Raw genomic sequence first — 13295 nt, 5'->3', positions numbered from 1 at the left:
AACCCTACATTTTAAACACCGCCCAATCATATAATATTGTCAGACTTCTACAAGCCAAATTATCTGATTGACTCTTCAACAACAGCTATGTGGCCTGTGCAAGTGATTTCTATTTCGTTTGTTAAGGGGAGATAAATTAAGTCTCAGATTTGGGTTGCTGAGTAAGCTTTTTGACAAAGTTAGTTCTACTTTCCCTTCACTCTGCCACCTCCTTAGTAGTGGCTACAACTGCATGTGACACTATCAGGAATATGTAGTACCATATGGAGATTCAGAAAAGTCTATTAGAAGAGAGGTAAACATAACATAGAAAGTTATCTATAACATAGCACCCCCCCCCACCATGGGCTAACAAAAAACCAAAACCGTATTCACCTTTCATCACCGGCTGTCTCATTCCATTAGTTTCTTGCTTACACTCAAATCTTTAGAGCTCTATTCTCGACAACAGAAAAAAAAACTAGTAAAAATGTGTAATAAAATATCCTCACTAGGTTACACGCCAAGGGGAGAGGAGACAAAATGGTAATCATCAATACATTTAATGAGAGTCAGAGGCTTACAGATAAAAAAATTAGAAGGGGGGAGGGAGTGGGCGGATGTACTGAGGAGGGTGGAAAAAACCCGTAGGATGTTACAGGTTCACCTTGCAAACTTCATTACCCACATTCAACAGCTGTTAAATAAGTCATCAAAACACTCAGATCTGTGGGAAGAGAATTTACACATTCCTGACAGGCTCATCGCCTCTGCTTCAAGAAACGAAATCGCTCAACTCCTCAACACAGCTGTTGCGAGCCTCGGTCGGGATCAGACCCGATCCTCCGGGAACGGAGAGCCAAGGCACAAAGTTGGGTGACTGGCCATCGGCAGGGCGAGGGGCCACGGGTGAGGACACCCCGTCCCCGCCCTCCACGCAGGCGGCAGCCGCCGGGGTGGGTCGGGGGGTCCCCGCCAGTCACCCGGCCCTGCTGCCCTGGCCCCGGGTCCGCCCACCGCGCAGGGCCAGCGCCACGACCGCGCCCGCCGCCCCCGCCGGCCCCTCGCCGGCTGCCACGTAACCCTTCGCGGGAAGCAGGAACTGCGCGGCGCGGGAGGGGGCGGCGGGCCGAGCCGGGGCCGCAGGGCCGCGGGGGGCTGCGCAGCGCCGGCCGGCTCTTCTGGGGTCGCCTGCCTCGGCCGGGGATCGGGGGGGAGCCGAGAACCGGGACGGAGGAGGGCTCACCTCGAACATGAGCCCCAGCAGGAAGAGCATCGCCAGGCAGGAGACGATGTCCGCGTGATTCTGCAGCACGAATTCATGGCTCAGCAGCGGCGGGTTCTTGTTGCTCTTCTTGCGAATCGCCATGGTGGAGCCTCCGCCGCCTGTGCCTGCAGGTGCTCCCTCCGCCCGGTCCCGCGCTCTGGGCTGCTCACCGCCGCGCTGCCGCTGCCGCCGCCGCCTCCCGCTGGCTGCTCCGCACAGCCCCGCCGCAGCCGCTCGCTGGGGCTTCACTTCCCATCCCACAGCCAGTACGCAGCCGCCGGGCGGCCCCGAAAAAAAAAAAAAAAAAAAAAAAAAAAAAGAGAGAGAGGGGAAAAAAAAAAAAAAAAAAAGAGCCCGCAACCGAGGCGAGCATGCGCACAGGGGAGGGACCGCGCGCTCGCGCCCTGGCCGCGCCTGGCGTCTCACAGCGCCCCCTGTGGGCTGGAGGCCGCAGGACACGGCTGGCGCACCGAGGCTTCGCGCCGGGCCGGGAGTTGGGAGTCGTTTGGGGCGCGAGCTCCCTGGGAATGGTGCCTGTGGTCGCGTGCTTCAGAGTGTGCACGGCTGCCCGGTGCCTTCGCGCCTTCCTGGCCCGTCCTGGCCTTGGTGCTACCGCGTTCTTCCACACTGATGGGCAGTTGTGTAAGCGACAGTCACCGTCCAGAAAATCTGGAAAAAAGAAGTAGCCTGCCTATTTAAAGGGGTTTTCGATAGTTTGAGCATCTGACTTCAAACGTTGCAGCGGCCGAGCCAGGGATTGTGGCTGACTCCAGTAATCCCTTGGTTTGGGAGGCTGAGGCAGAAGTGCTGTGAATTTAATACCATCCAGGGCTACATAGCAACAGATTGTTTCGCAGTTAAAAAAAAAAAAAAAAAAAAAAAAAAAAAAAGGACTGGGTTTAAATTCTTGCTTGCCTCAGTTCTTTTGTAATTTTTCCTCCAGACTCCCCCTCTCCACTGGGATTACTTGTTACATCGTATTATCGCTATTTAGGAAATTGTGAAAGAAGATCCCTTGCCACACCTCTTTCCTACTTGTGCTGAGCCCGGGATCTTTATTTTTCCTGAAAGGTTGCACTACTTGCCCAATCTAGAAGCCCAAATCAGCGTATGTCACATCTTTTTATTATCTTTCGATATCCATTCCAGCACCAAACCAAAGCAATTCAGCCTCCCATCCCCATTGCCACTCTCCTAAATCCCAGAAGGGGACCTACCCGGGAATATTAAATCTCTGGAGTAATCATGGTGGTTTTAAAAGGTGGTTATTGAATAATGCTCAACTTATTATCTGCATTTTTAGACAAGTTACTTCTGTGAGACCCAATTTCCTTATTTATGCATCTCTTTACTCAAAAAGTATGGAATGGGAGTCCCCCCAGTACCAGGAACTCAAGGAAAATTTCAAATTAACCTATTCTTTTGGGTTTTCGTTCTTGTGCAGAGGGAGGATCTTTAAAAAAGAATTTGAAAGTGAAACATGTTAAATGGAGCTGAAGTTCCAGGAGAAAAACAAGGGGACTAGGACATGAGCAAGCTGCATCTCCTCAAGACAGTAGAGGAAGCAAACCAGGTGAGTTTAGTATGTTGGGAGGGTGGTAGTGCTCACATTAGCAATAAAGCAAGGTGCTTAGCAGAGAGGCCATTAGACTTAGTTATTATTATCTTCCTTTCTGGTTAAATCACGAGTTTCACTTCCCTCCAGCCATCCCCACCTTTCAATGTTCCCCTCTAGAATGTTCTCTGAAAAAGCATTATTCTTCACTGTTTTCCCCTTTCCTCATGGAAAGCCAGCCTGACTAAACACCCCTTCATGACTGATGCTGCCTACCCAAACAGGCTGGGTCTTGTCCTTCAGCACCCTCTCACCCCTGTCTCTTTTACCTGCATTGCTGAATACTCATGCTAAGAAGCAATGACACGCTTCCTTTCTGCCCTTGTGTCAGCCTCTGTCTTTGGAACATTTGCATGTCTTTTCTGCTTAGCAGAGTTTGTGGTTCCTTCAAGTCTAGCTGATGAGTGACACTTTTGAAACCTTCATGGATTTCGTGGCTGACCTAACCAACCTTATCTTACGAATCAGCTGTATTCTAAAGGAGCTTGGATATAAAAATTATAGAGGTCACTTATTTGGTGTGTATAATATGGTTGGTTTATAATATATTTACAGAATTGCACAACTGTCACTGCAACTTTATGCAGAAACCTTGTGCTGATTACTAATGTTCTGGTGTTGATGTTAAATGCTCCCCAAAACTATGTGCTAAAAGTTTCCCCCTGAGCTGGTGGGACTATTAGGATCAATACAAACTCTGGGAGGAGAGGCCCAGTTGGAGGAAGTATGTTCCTATTTTTGTGGCTTTTGATCTGTATTTTAGATTGGGTCTCACTCTTTAACTCAAGTTGGCCTCAAAGTCACTGCAGTCTCCCTGCCTCATCCTCCTGAATGCTGATTGTAGGCAGGAACCACCATGCCTGACTGGGAAAAGAGTATGGGGGCTGCCCTTCTTAAGTCCCTGGCTTCCTTTCCCTCCAGGTCTCGGTCACTCCCTGTCCTTTTCTCTCCTGAGACAAGCAGCTTTGCTCCACCCCATCCCCGATGTCCCACATCACCCTGAGGCAGACAAGATAGGGCCAAGCAACCATGGACCGCAACCTCTGAAAATGGAATGGAGATTAAGTTGTCTATGCCAGATATTTGTCACAATGACAGAAAGCTGATTAGGATACCCATTTTATGAAGTGGCATGCTATATTCTGATTAAAAAAATCTGCCCTCCCACCAGGCCGGTGTTGCAAAGGACTGTGGAATCATTTCATTGCATCTTTTAAGGCTTGGCACTATATTGTCACGTGAATTTGCTTTTAGACAGCAACTCAGTTATGCTGTTGTGGGTGCCCAGACATTTGCCTGCTTCTGCCTCCTGAGTGCTGGGATAAAAGGCATGCACACCACACGTGGCCTTCAAGATTTAATGGAAATTTACTGAAACTCAGTTTTTATTAAAAGCAGGCTTTACATGGACTAGAATGAAACTTGAAGACACTTTACCTAAGAGTCAAATATCAGAATGACTTGACGTATATAGTCTACTAACATACTAATCTTAGGCCCCGTGAAAGAAGCACCTTGTGATCATCAGTCAAGTCTTGAGTACCAGTCTGTGAGTAAGACAGACTTAGTCTTCCTTCTTAGAGTTCATACCTGGAATGGAGTTATAATATAAGCAAGTGTGCTGCTCTTCTTGTTATGTCACATAATGCGTGGCCAAGGCAACATGAGGGAAAAGGGCTTGTTCTTGTTCCTGGTGTAGAGGATGCAGTCCATCATGGTGAGGAAGTCATGGGTGGGAATGTGAGGCCACTGGTCACACTGCATTAGCAGCCAGGAGGCAGAGAGATGCTCTCAGTTGATTTGAATGAGAAATGGCCCCCAGAGGCTCAGACATTTGAACACTTAGTCCTCAATTGGAGGTGCTATTTGAATAGGTTTAGGAGATACAGCCTTCCTGGAGGACGGGTACCACTGGCAACAGGCTCTGAGGGTATAGAGAATCACCTACTTTTGGTTCTGTCTCTGTACTTAGGGTAAAGATGTGATCTCTCAACTTCCTGCTCCTGCCACCATGCCTGCTGCCTGCTGCCACATGTCCTGGCAGTGATGGACTCTTACCAATCTGGAACCATAAGCCCAAATAAACTCTTCCTTTATATGTTGCCTTGGTCATAGTGTTTTATGATAGCAACACAAAAGTAACTAAGACAGTTGCCCCCTTGCCTCCTTCATTCATTCTGAGATCCCCTGCCCACAGGACGAGTCTTCCCTTCTTAGTTAAAATCTCTGGAAACTCCCTCAAAAGCAAACTCAAAGATATGTCTCCTGGGTGATTTCAAATGCACTCAAGGCAATAATGAAGATTGACCCTTTGTCAATTAACTGCCCAAACACATTGCCTTTAATTAATAGCCTCCCATTGGTCTTCAAAGGCTCATGGCCATCTCACAGTGCAAAATACATTTAGTTCAACTATAGGGAATCCCCATATCCTTACCATTCCTAGCATTGTGTTAAAGCTCAAAATTCAAAGTCTTTTAAGACTCAAGGCAATTTCTTAAATGTGAGCCCCTATAAAAACATTAGGCACATACTTCAAAGTACAGTGGCATAGGACAAACCTTCCAGTTTCTAAAGGGAGAATAGGGGTGTAGTAAGGAAAGATCAGACCAAAGAAAGACCAAAACTCAGCCGAGTAAATGTGAAATCCTTCAGGTCTCTGTTTGGCATCTGGGGCTGGGTGAAGGCATCATCTATGCTCCAGGGGGCTTGGGTGGTATGCTGTGTAGTTTTGTATCAACTTGATACAAGCTATAGTCACACAAAGGAGCGAACTTCGATTAAGAACATGCTTCTACAAGATCAGGATGTATGTAAGCATATATGACATTTTCTTCATTAGTGATTGATGTGGGAGGATCCAGTCCATTGTGGGTGGTGCCATCCCTGGGCTGGTGGTCCTGGATCCTATAAGAAAGCAGGCCAAGCAAACCATGGGGAGCAAGCCAGTAAGCAGCACCCCTCCATGGCCACTGCACCAGCTCCTGCCTCCAGGATCTTTGGCTTCCTTCATTGATGGGCTATAATGTGAAAATGTAAGCCAAATAAACCCTTTCCTCACTAACTTGTTCTTGGGGTTTCATCTCAGCAATAGAAGCACTAATACATATAGCCACAAACTTCAGCTCTTCTGTCTTTCACACTTGTGACTTCCCTCATAGACCACCTTCCCTCCATGCCTGCAGCTTTCCTCAGGAATCTACAATCCAGATACCTCCTATACCCCAGTGTTTCCATTATACCTTAAGTTTTATCTTCATAGCTTCAGACAATGGCCTCTCAAGGAGTCCTGGCAGGAAATCCAAGCTGGCCACACATTGCCTGTCCTTGGCCACTTGTTGGAACCTTAATGCAAGCCCTTATGACCCTGTAATTCTTGAATTTTGCACAATTGCAAAAGTAGCACCCTGTGACTATGCTGCCAAAGTTCCTTTGCCAGTTAAGCCGTGCTCTACTATAGTATTACTGGACTCCTTACACCTTGGTGACTGAACTTAGAAAACATTTCTCTGTGTGCTTGTTTTCAAGCAGGGACTCCTTTAGCAGTTTTTTTCCCGGTCTCTTTCCTTTCAAATTAATGAGCATTTTTACAGTTTAGAGCTTCCAAGGGTGGTCCTGCTCCAGGGCACATGTCTCACTTGCTTTTTTTTTTTTTTTTTGAGTGTGTGTGTGTGTGTGTGTGTGTGCTGTTGTTGTTGTTGTTGTTGCTATGATAAACTACTCTGACAAAAGCACCTTAAGGAAGGAAGAGTTTTTGTCTTGCAGTTTGAGGTCGCAGTCTGTCTTGATGGGGAAATCACAGTAGCAGGAGCTTGAAGCTGCTTACAAACATCCAGTCACTGGGTGATGGTGGTACACACCTTTAGTCCAGCACTTGGGAGGCAGAAGCAGGTGGATCTCTGTGAGTTTGAGGGCAGCCTGGTTCACATAGTGAGTTCCAGACAGCCAGTACAGCCAGGACCATTACACAGAGAAACCCTGTCTCAAAAAAGCAAAATCAAGCCGGGCGTTGGTGCCTTTAATCCCAGCACTTGGATCTCTGTGAGTTCAAGGCCAACCTGGTCTCCAGAGTGAGTGCCAGGATAGGCTCCAAAGCTACACAGAGGAACCCTGTCTCGAAAAACAAAACAAAACAAAACAAAAGAGCAAAATCAAACACACACACACACACAAAAAAAAAAAAAAAAAAAAAAAAAAAAAAAAAAAAAAAAAAAAAAAAAAAAAATATCCATAGTCAAGAAGCAGAGAAAGTTTAATGCCTGTGTTCAACTCACTTTTCTTTTTTTTCACACAGTTCAGGATCCTGACCCAGGGAATGGTGCTACCCACAGTGGGTGGGTCTTCCCACAATTAACCTAATCAAGATAACTCCCACCAAGGCATGCTCAGTCTCTCAGGTGAGCCCAGATCTCATCAAATAGACAACTGAGATTATTAGTCCCAGCAGCATCCTAGCCATTATAGCTCCTTTCCTGGCACCTACCTGTGTGTAACTTGGAACTTGTTGCTTCTCCTTGTGGTGGATTAATACTTGGTCCCCATTTGTTGGAACTGTTTTGGAAGGGTTAGAGGTATGGCCTTGTTGGAGGAGATATGTCACAGTGGACAGGGTTGGGGTTTCAGAAGACATGTGCCATCATTCCCAGTGATTCATTCTCTGTCTCCTACTTCTGATCAAGATCTAAGATTTCAGCTGTCGCAGCCTCCAGGCCATGGTGGACTCTAACCCTTTGAAAGTATAAACTTAGATTAAACACATTCTTTTAAAAGTTGTCTTGGTCATGGTGTTTAATCAGGACAATAGAAAAGTAACCAAGATACTCCTCCTTTTCTTGCCAGATTGTACTCCACTATTCCCCCCCCCACCTGCCACTTCTGGGTCTACTTGCTGCTCTCTCTTATAGAAAATGCGAATAAAAGCAGTGAAATGGGCTGGAGAAATGGCTGAGACCACCTACCATCACCCACAGCAGGCAGCTTCTAGCCACCTCTAACTTTGCCTTTTGCCTTGTTAGGCACCTTTGTTCAAATGCATATACTGGCATATACACCCTACCGCAATACATATAATTAAAAATATTTTTTTAAAGCAGCAGGCCACAACCATATCATAGCCTGAGTTCTATGCTGTCTTGGAATTTCTTCTGCCAAACAAATTAGTTCATTACCTTTTTAATAATTTTTAAAAAAATTATATCACTTAATTTCCTCTATTCTCTTTCCTCCCTCCAAGATCTCCTATGTATTCTTTTGCTCTGTCTCTTAAATTCATGGCCTCTTTTTCCTTTGCTGTTACATGTATACATGTACATATTCCTAAATACATAAATGTAACTTGCTTGATCTGTATAATGTTAGCTGCGTGTATACAGTCTCAGAGCTGACCACTTGAATTCAGTCTCATTTGAGTCCTCAGGACACAGGCAGGATGCAGTCATATTCCTTGCCAGAATGCCAAGAATAGCCTCTAGTCCAGTTTCCAATAAAGTCCTTGTTACTTCCTGAAGCCTTATGAGCCAGAATTGCACTGCTTAAATTTTCTATTGGCATTCTGACCTACTCTCCCACACTCCCATCAACATACCCATTCAACTTTGCTTATAACACTCTAGCAGTGGTTCTCAACCTTCCTAGAGCTGTGATCCTTTAATGTATTCCTCATGCCGTGTGACCCCCAACCATAAAATTATTTTCATCGTTACTTCTTAACTGTAATTTTGCTACTGTTATGAATTGCTATGTAAGCATCTTATATGCAGGATATCTGATATGTGAGCCCCATGAAAGTGTCATTTGACCCCCAAGGGGTTTGAGAACCATAGGTCCATATTCTTATTTATAATTACTTCTCACAAACCAGTCAAAAATACTTACAAACCATATAGTCAAGCAGTCACAGACACAGCCTTACTTCTGGGCAGGTTTTCTGTAGCTTTTGAGTTTTATTATTGCTGTGGTAAAATACTTGAGAAAAGCAAGTGAAGGGAAGGAATTATTTTGGCACACAGTTTGAGAAGACAGAGTCCATCATAGCAAGGAAGGTATGGCTGTGGTGGTCATATCATATCTGCAAGCAATCAGCAGAGAGAGATGAATGCTGGTACTCCCCTGGCTTCCTTCTTACCCCTATTATTTCGTTTGGGATCCCAGCCCCATGGAATGGTGCCTCCCACATTCAAGGTAGGTCTTCCCTCAGTTAAACTTCTCTGAAAACTCCCTCAAAGATATACTTGGAGATGTGTCTCCTTGATGATCCCTAGTCTCTTAAAGATGACAGTGATTGTCTGTCTGTCTGTCTGTCTGTCTGTCTGTCTGCCTGTCTGTCTGTATTATCCTGTATGGTTTCCTTTCATCTTACACGCACACGCACACGCACACGCACACCACACACTGTACTGACTGATTTTGTGTGTCAACTTGACACAAGCTAGAGCCATCGGAGAGGAAGGAGCCTCAGTTTAGGAAATGCCTCCCTGACATCCAGCTGTAAGGCATTTTCTCAATTAGTGGCCAATGGGGCCTCCCCCAGCCCATGGTGGGTTGTGCCATCTCTGGGCTGGTGTTTCTGGGTTCTATAGGAAAGCAGACAGCAAGCCATGAGAAACAAGCCCTGTTTGAGTTCCTGACCTGACTTCCTTCAATAATAACAGCAATATGGAAGCAAAAGCCAAATAAACCCTTTCCTCCCCAACTTGCTTTTTGATCATGGTGTTTGGTCACAGCATTTGAAACTCTAACTAAGAAGTTGGTACCAGTGACTGGGGTATGCTGTGATAGGCCTGACCTTTTTTTTTTTTTTTTTTTTTCAGGAATCAGGACTTTGGTACTCTGGGTTAGGAAAGCAGTAAGATGCTTTAAGTGCTACTTAATAAGGCCATAGTAATAGGAGTATAGAAGACAGTGGCACTAAGCGTTATTTGAATGTTGGATGCTGACTCAAGAGGTTTCAGAGAAGGAGAATTTTAGAATGTGGCCGAGAGATTGTTTTTGTGATAATTTGGTGAAGAATGTGGCTGGTTTTTGCCCTTGTCCAAAGAGTCTGCCTGAGGCTAAAGTGAAGAGTTTTGGATTAATTCCATTGGCAGAGGAAGTCTCAAAATAGCCTAGTATAGTTATCAGTGGTATGGTTATCAGTGGTCACTGTAATGAAGATTTATAATGAAATGGAGCAAGCTGAGCAGGGTAAATTACAAACTGTAAAATTTGAGGAGGAAAGGAGCACTAGGAAGTGGAATGGAGCTAAAGCCTGTGTTCAAAGAGATAAACAGATTAAGAAATGGAATAAAAAATGGGCAGTGGTGGTGCATGCCTTTAATCCCAGCACTCCCAGGGCAGAGGCTGGTGGATCTCTGAGTTTTGAGGCCAGGCTGTTCTACAGAGCAAGTTCCAGGACAGTCAACCTTAGGCAATGAAGGAAACCATGAAAAACAGAAATCTGGTGAAGATGTAATTGAATAAGGTGGCCATGTTCCAGTCCTTGGCAGCTTTGTTCACGTGGTTCTGGCTTTAGAATTAAGTCTAGAAGAAAGGGGTTATACAATTTGCCTCTATGACTAAAGAAAGCCACCAAGGCCAGGCATGTGCCAGGGGTGTCCCTGAATGAAGAACTAGAGAGACCATTTTGTGAAGCTGTGAAGTTGAATTGCCTTGGAGACCCCAAGATATTGGAGAAGCTAAAGCCATGGGATACTGTCAAGGAAAGCTGCTAAAAGGGAGTGGAACTAACCCAAGAGAAAGAGTGTGTTGCAGTCAACAAAGCTGAAAGGAGTTGGCTATCTGAAGAGCATTTTTACATCAGCCATGGGGATGCAGAGTTTGGAGTTTGCCCTGCTGGTTTTCAGTTTTGCTTTGGTTCAGTGTTTCCTCACTATGTTCCCTTCCCTATGTTTTGGAATGGTAATGTGCATCTTATGCCATTATATGTTTGAAACATGTGGTCTGTGTTTTTCATTTTTGTTTTAGAGAGAATTACAGTTAAGAGACTAGACAAAGCTCAGAAGAGACTTTGAACTTTAGACATTTAAGTTTGAGACTGTTATAGAACGTGGGGACTTTTGAAATTCAACAGAGTGCATTTTGCATTATGATATGGCCTCTAGTCCTTGGGGGTCAGGGAGAAGGATGTGGTGGTTTGGAAGAAGATGGCCCCCAAGGGGATTGGTAATATTAGGGGGTGTGGTCTTGTTGGTGGAAGTGTGTCACTGTGGAGGTGGGCTTTGAGGTTTCATATATGCCAAAGCCATGCCCAGAAAGATAGTCCACTTCCTGTTGCTTGCTGATCAAGATGTAGGACTCTCAGCTCCAGCACCATGTCTGCCTGCACACTGCCGTGTCCACATGATGATAATGGATTAAAACCTCAGCAACTGTAAGCATTAAATGTTAACCCTATAACAGTTTCCATAGTCATAGTGTCTCTTCACAGCAATAGAAACCCAAACTAAAACGTACACACACACACACACACACACACACACACACACACACACAGAGAGAGAGAGAGAGAGAGAGAGAGAGAGAGAGAGAGAGAGTGAGTTTCCTGAATAAAACCTCTTATCTTCCTCTCTTCTATTGTTTGTAAAGAGCACCTATGCTCTCCTTACCTGTTCTGGTAATCCTCTCTCTGCCCTTTCTGTCTTGGCTGTGCTTGCTTTGGCTTCCCATTCACTAATATAGGAACTCACTATACTCAGTTATACAAACATGAAATGTCTTTATTTTTCACTCTTTTATTTTTGAGAAAATAATCCATGCTGCTTTGACTTCAGTTGCTTAAACATACCACATCTGGTTAGCCATAAGACTTTAAGCGGCTTTTGTGTTTGGTAAGATGGAGTGTCAGTTTAGGCCATCTGGGACACTGGTTATAGAGTTGGAGATCTAACTTATTGGTGGTAACATTTATGACATCAGTAGTGGGCAGAGTCAGCAGGGAAAGCTTTCTGACTATGATACAGGTCAGACAACTGGGAAAGGCAGGAGGCTAGGGCAAGAAGGTGATCAGGCTGAGATGTGGCTGAGGGATTTGTAACCATCCTTGGGAGAGTGGCTGGAGGAGTCCCACACTGCAAGAGATGGTCAGTCACTGGGCTTCTCTTGACCTCAGTTAAACACTGAAGATTCCAGCGATGTGGCCAGCCATCTGCCTCCAGGCTTGCTTCTGTCAGGAGATTCTCTGGCATTTCTTCCTCTGTCCCTTCTGCACATGTCTGTAGTCTCAGACCTTGCATTATCCCATATGGCTTCCTTTCTCCTTGCCCATACCTTTTATGAAAATTTGCCCAAATCATCAATTTGAATGTACAACTTGTTCCTGTTAGCAAGCTAACAGATAACAAGATAATGGTTTTCTCTGGAATAGTAGAACACGTGGCTGGCTAGAGTGGGGTCAGAGAGAATGGAAGTGACAGAAACACAAGTTTAAGAACTCAAGAGGTGTTTTTTTTGGGGGGAGGGAGGTGAACAAGAAGCTCAAGAGGGCCTAAGAAAGGTTTTGCTTTTCTTTTTGTTTATAATGTAGTATGACATTCTGGATCCAAATGGAATGGCCTACAAGATGGCATTCTTCTGAAGTGACTGCAAGGAAAAAAGGCCTTGAGTAGGTCAAAGGTAATGACATGCAGCCACTCACCTATGGCGATGAGGATGAGCTGGCCCCATACCTTAGAGGGTTACCATAATGTCAAGATGTAGTTATCTTCCCTTGGTTGTTTCTGTTTTCTCAGGGAAAGCATTAAGACCAGAGGCAATGTGATGATGGTATTTGGGAAGAGAACTGGAAAACTCATGGGAGAGTGAGTGGATTAGAGCAACATAATCAGACAGCTGGGCCCTCTCCAGATTTTTTTGATATGAAATTAAAGTGAACTCAAAGCAGATTTCCATAATTTTTCTGTAGCCACACTTTCCTGCCTGAATACAGGTGGAGAGGAAGTAGGAGTGTTTTTGTCAGGCTGGTATGAGAGTGGGCAAGGATACTAAATATGTATGCATATGCGGACAGGGATGATGAAGCAAGGGCCAAGGAGGAATGGCCATAATTTTAAACGCCAACTCCTATTTCCATGACATCATACTTCCTTCACTGTGGTGAAAGACAAATATCTGCAGACTACATTACTGGGACTCCCTGGCTCTTGGCCTCCAGCTGGATAACACTGGAAGTTAAATGGAAGACACTGGCTAAAAGTCAGAGAGTGGGGTATGTACTTTCCTTCCATGTGCGCTTCTCTTACCATGCTTCCAGTATGATTCTCTTGTCACATTCTCCTCTTATTCAGTTCAGTGACCTCTTTCTCTCCACTTCAGGCTGTTGGTAGCAATGGCTGACCACATGCCTTATTTCTGAACACTCCATTATCTCTTCTGAGTCTCTTGGTGTACTGGCTACTTTGGACAGAAGTTTCTGTCCTGCCTGGTCCCACAGCTGTTTAG

The 13295-nt window shown here is 45.2% G+C and overlaps 1 protein-coding gene and 1 long non-coding RNA gene across 3 annotated transcripts in view; one reads left to right on the top strand and one right to left on the bottom strand.

Annotated features, from left to right (window-relative positions):
- Tram1 (translocation associated membrane protein 1) overlaps positions 1–1515 on the bottom strand; it is a 26347-nt gene extending 24832 nt beyond the window's left edge. Inside the window, exon 1 of the mRNA XM_027398836.2 lies at positions 1226–1515. Coding sequence (XP_027254637.1) covers positions 1226–1348 — 123 coding nt within the window. The 5' untranslated portion in view covers positions 1349–1515. The remainder of the gene's footprint in view (positions 1–1225) is intronic.
- LOC103163400 lies at positions 1240–13295 on the top strand. 2 transcript variants are annotated; one of them, XR_004768301.1, is made up of 5 exons: positions 1240–1377; positions 2691–2819; positions 7156–7258; positions 12382–12470; positions 12587–13295. It is a non-coding gene; the product is annotated as an uncharacterized LOC103163400 (long non-coding RNA). The 2 variants fall into 2 exon arrangements; XR_004768302.1 differs by lacking the exons at positions 1240–1377; positions 12382–12470; positions 12587–13295 and adding exons at positions 1607–1888; positions 9671–10131.

The sequence above is a fragment of the Cricetulus griseus genome, chromosome 2, assembly GCF_003668045.3.
Source record: "Cricetulus griseus strain 17A/GY chromosome 2, alternate assembly CriGri-PICRH-1.0, whole genome shotgun sequence".
NCBI classification, from domain to species: Eukaryota; Metazoa; Chordata; class Mammalia; order Rodentia; family Cricetidae; genus Cricetulus; species Cricetulus griseus.
This window is presented reverse-complemented; position numbering and strand designations above follow the sequence as displayed.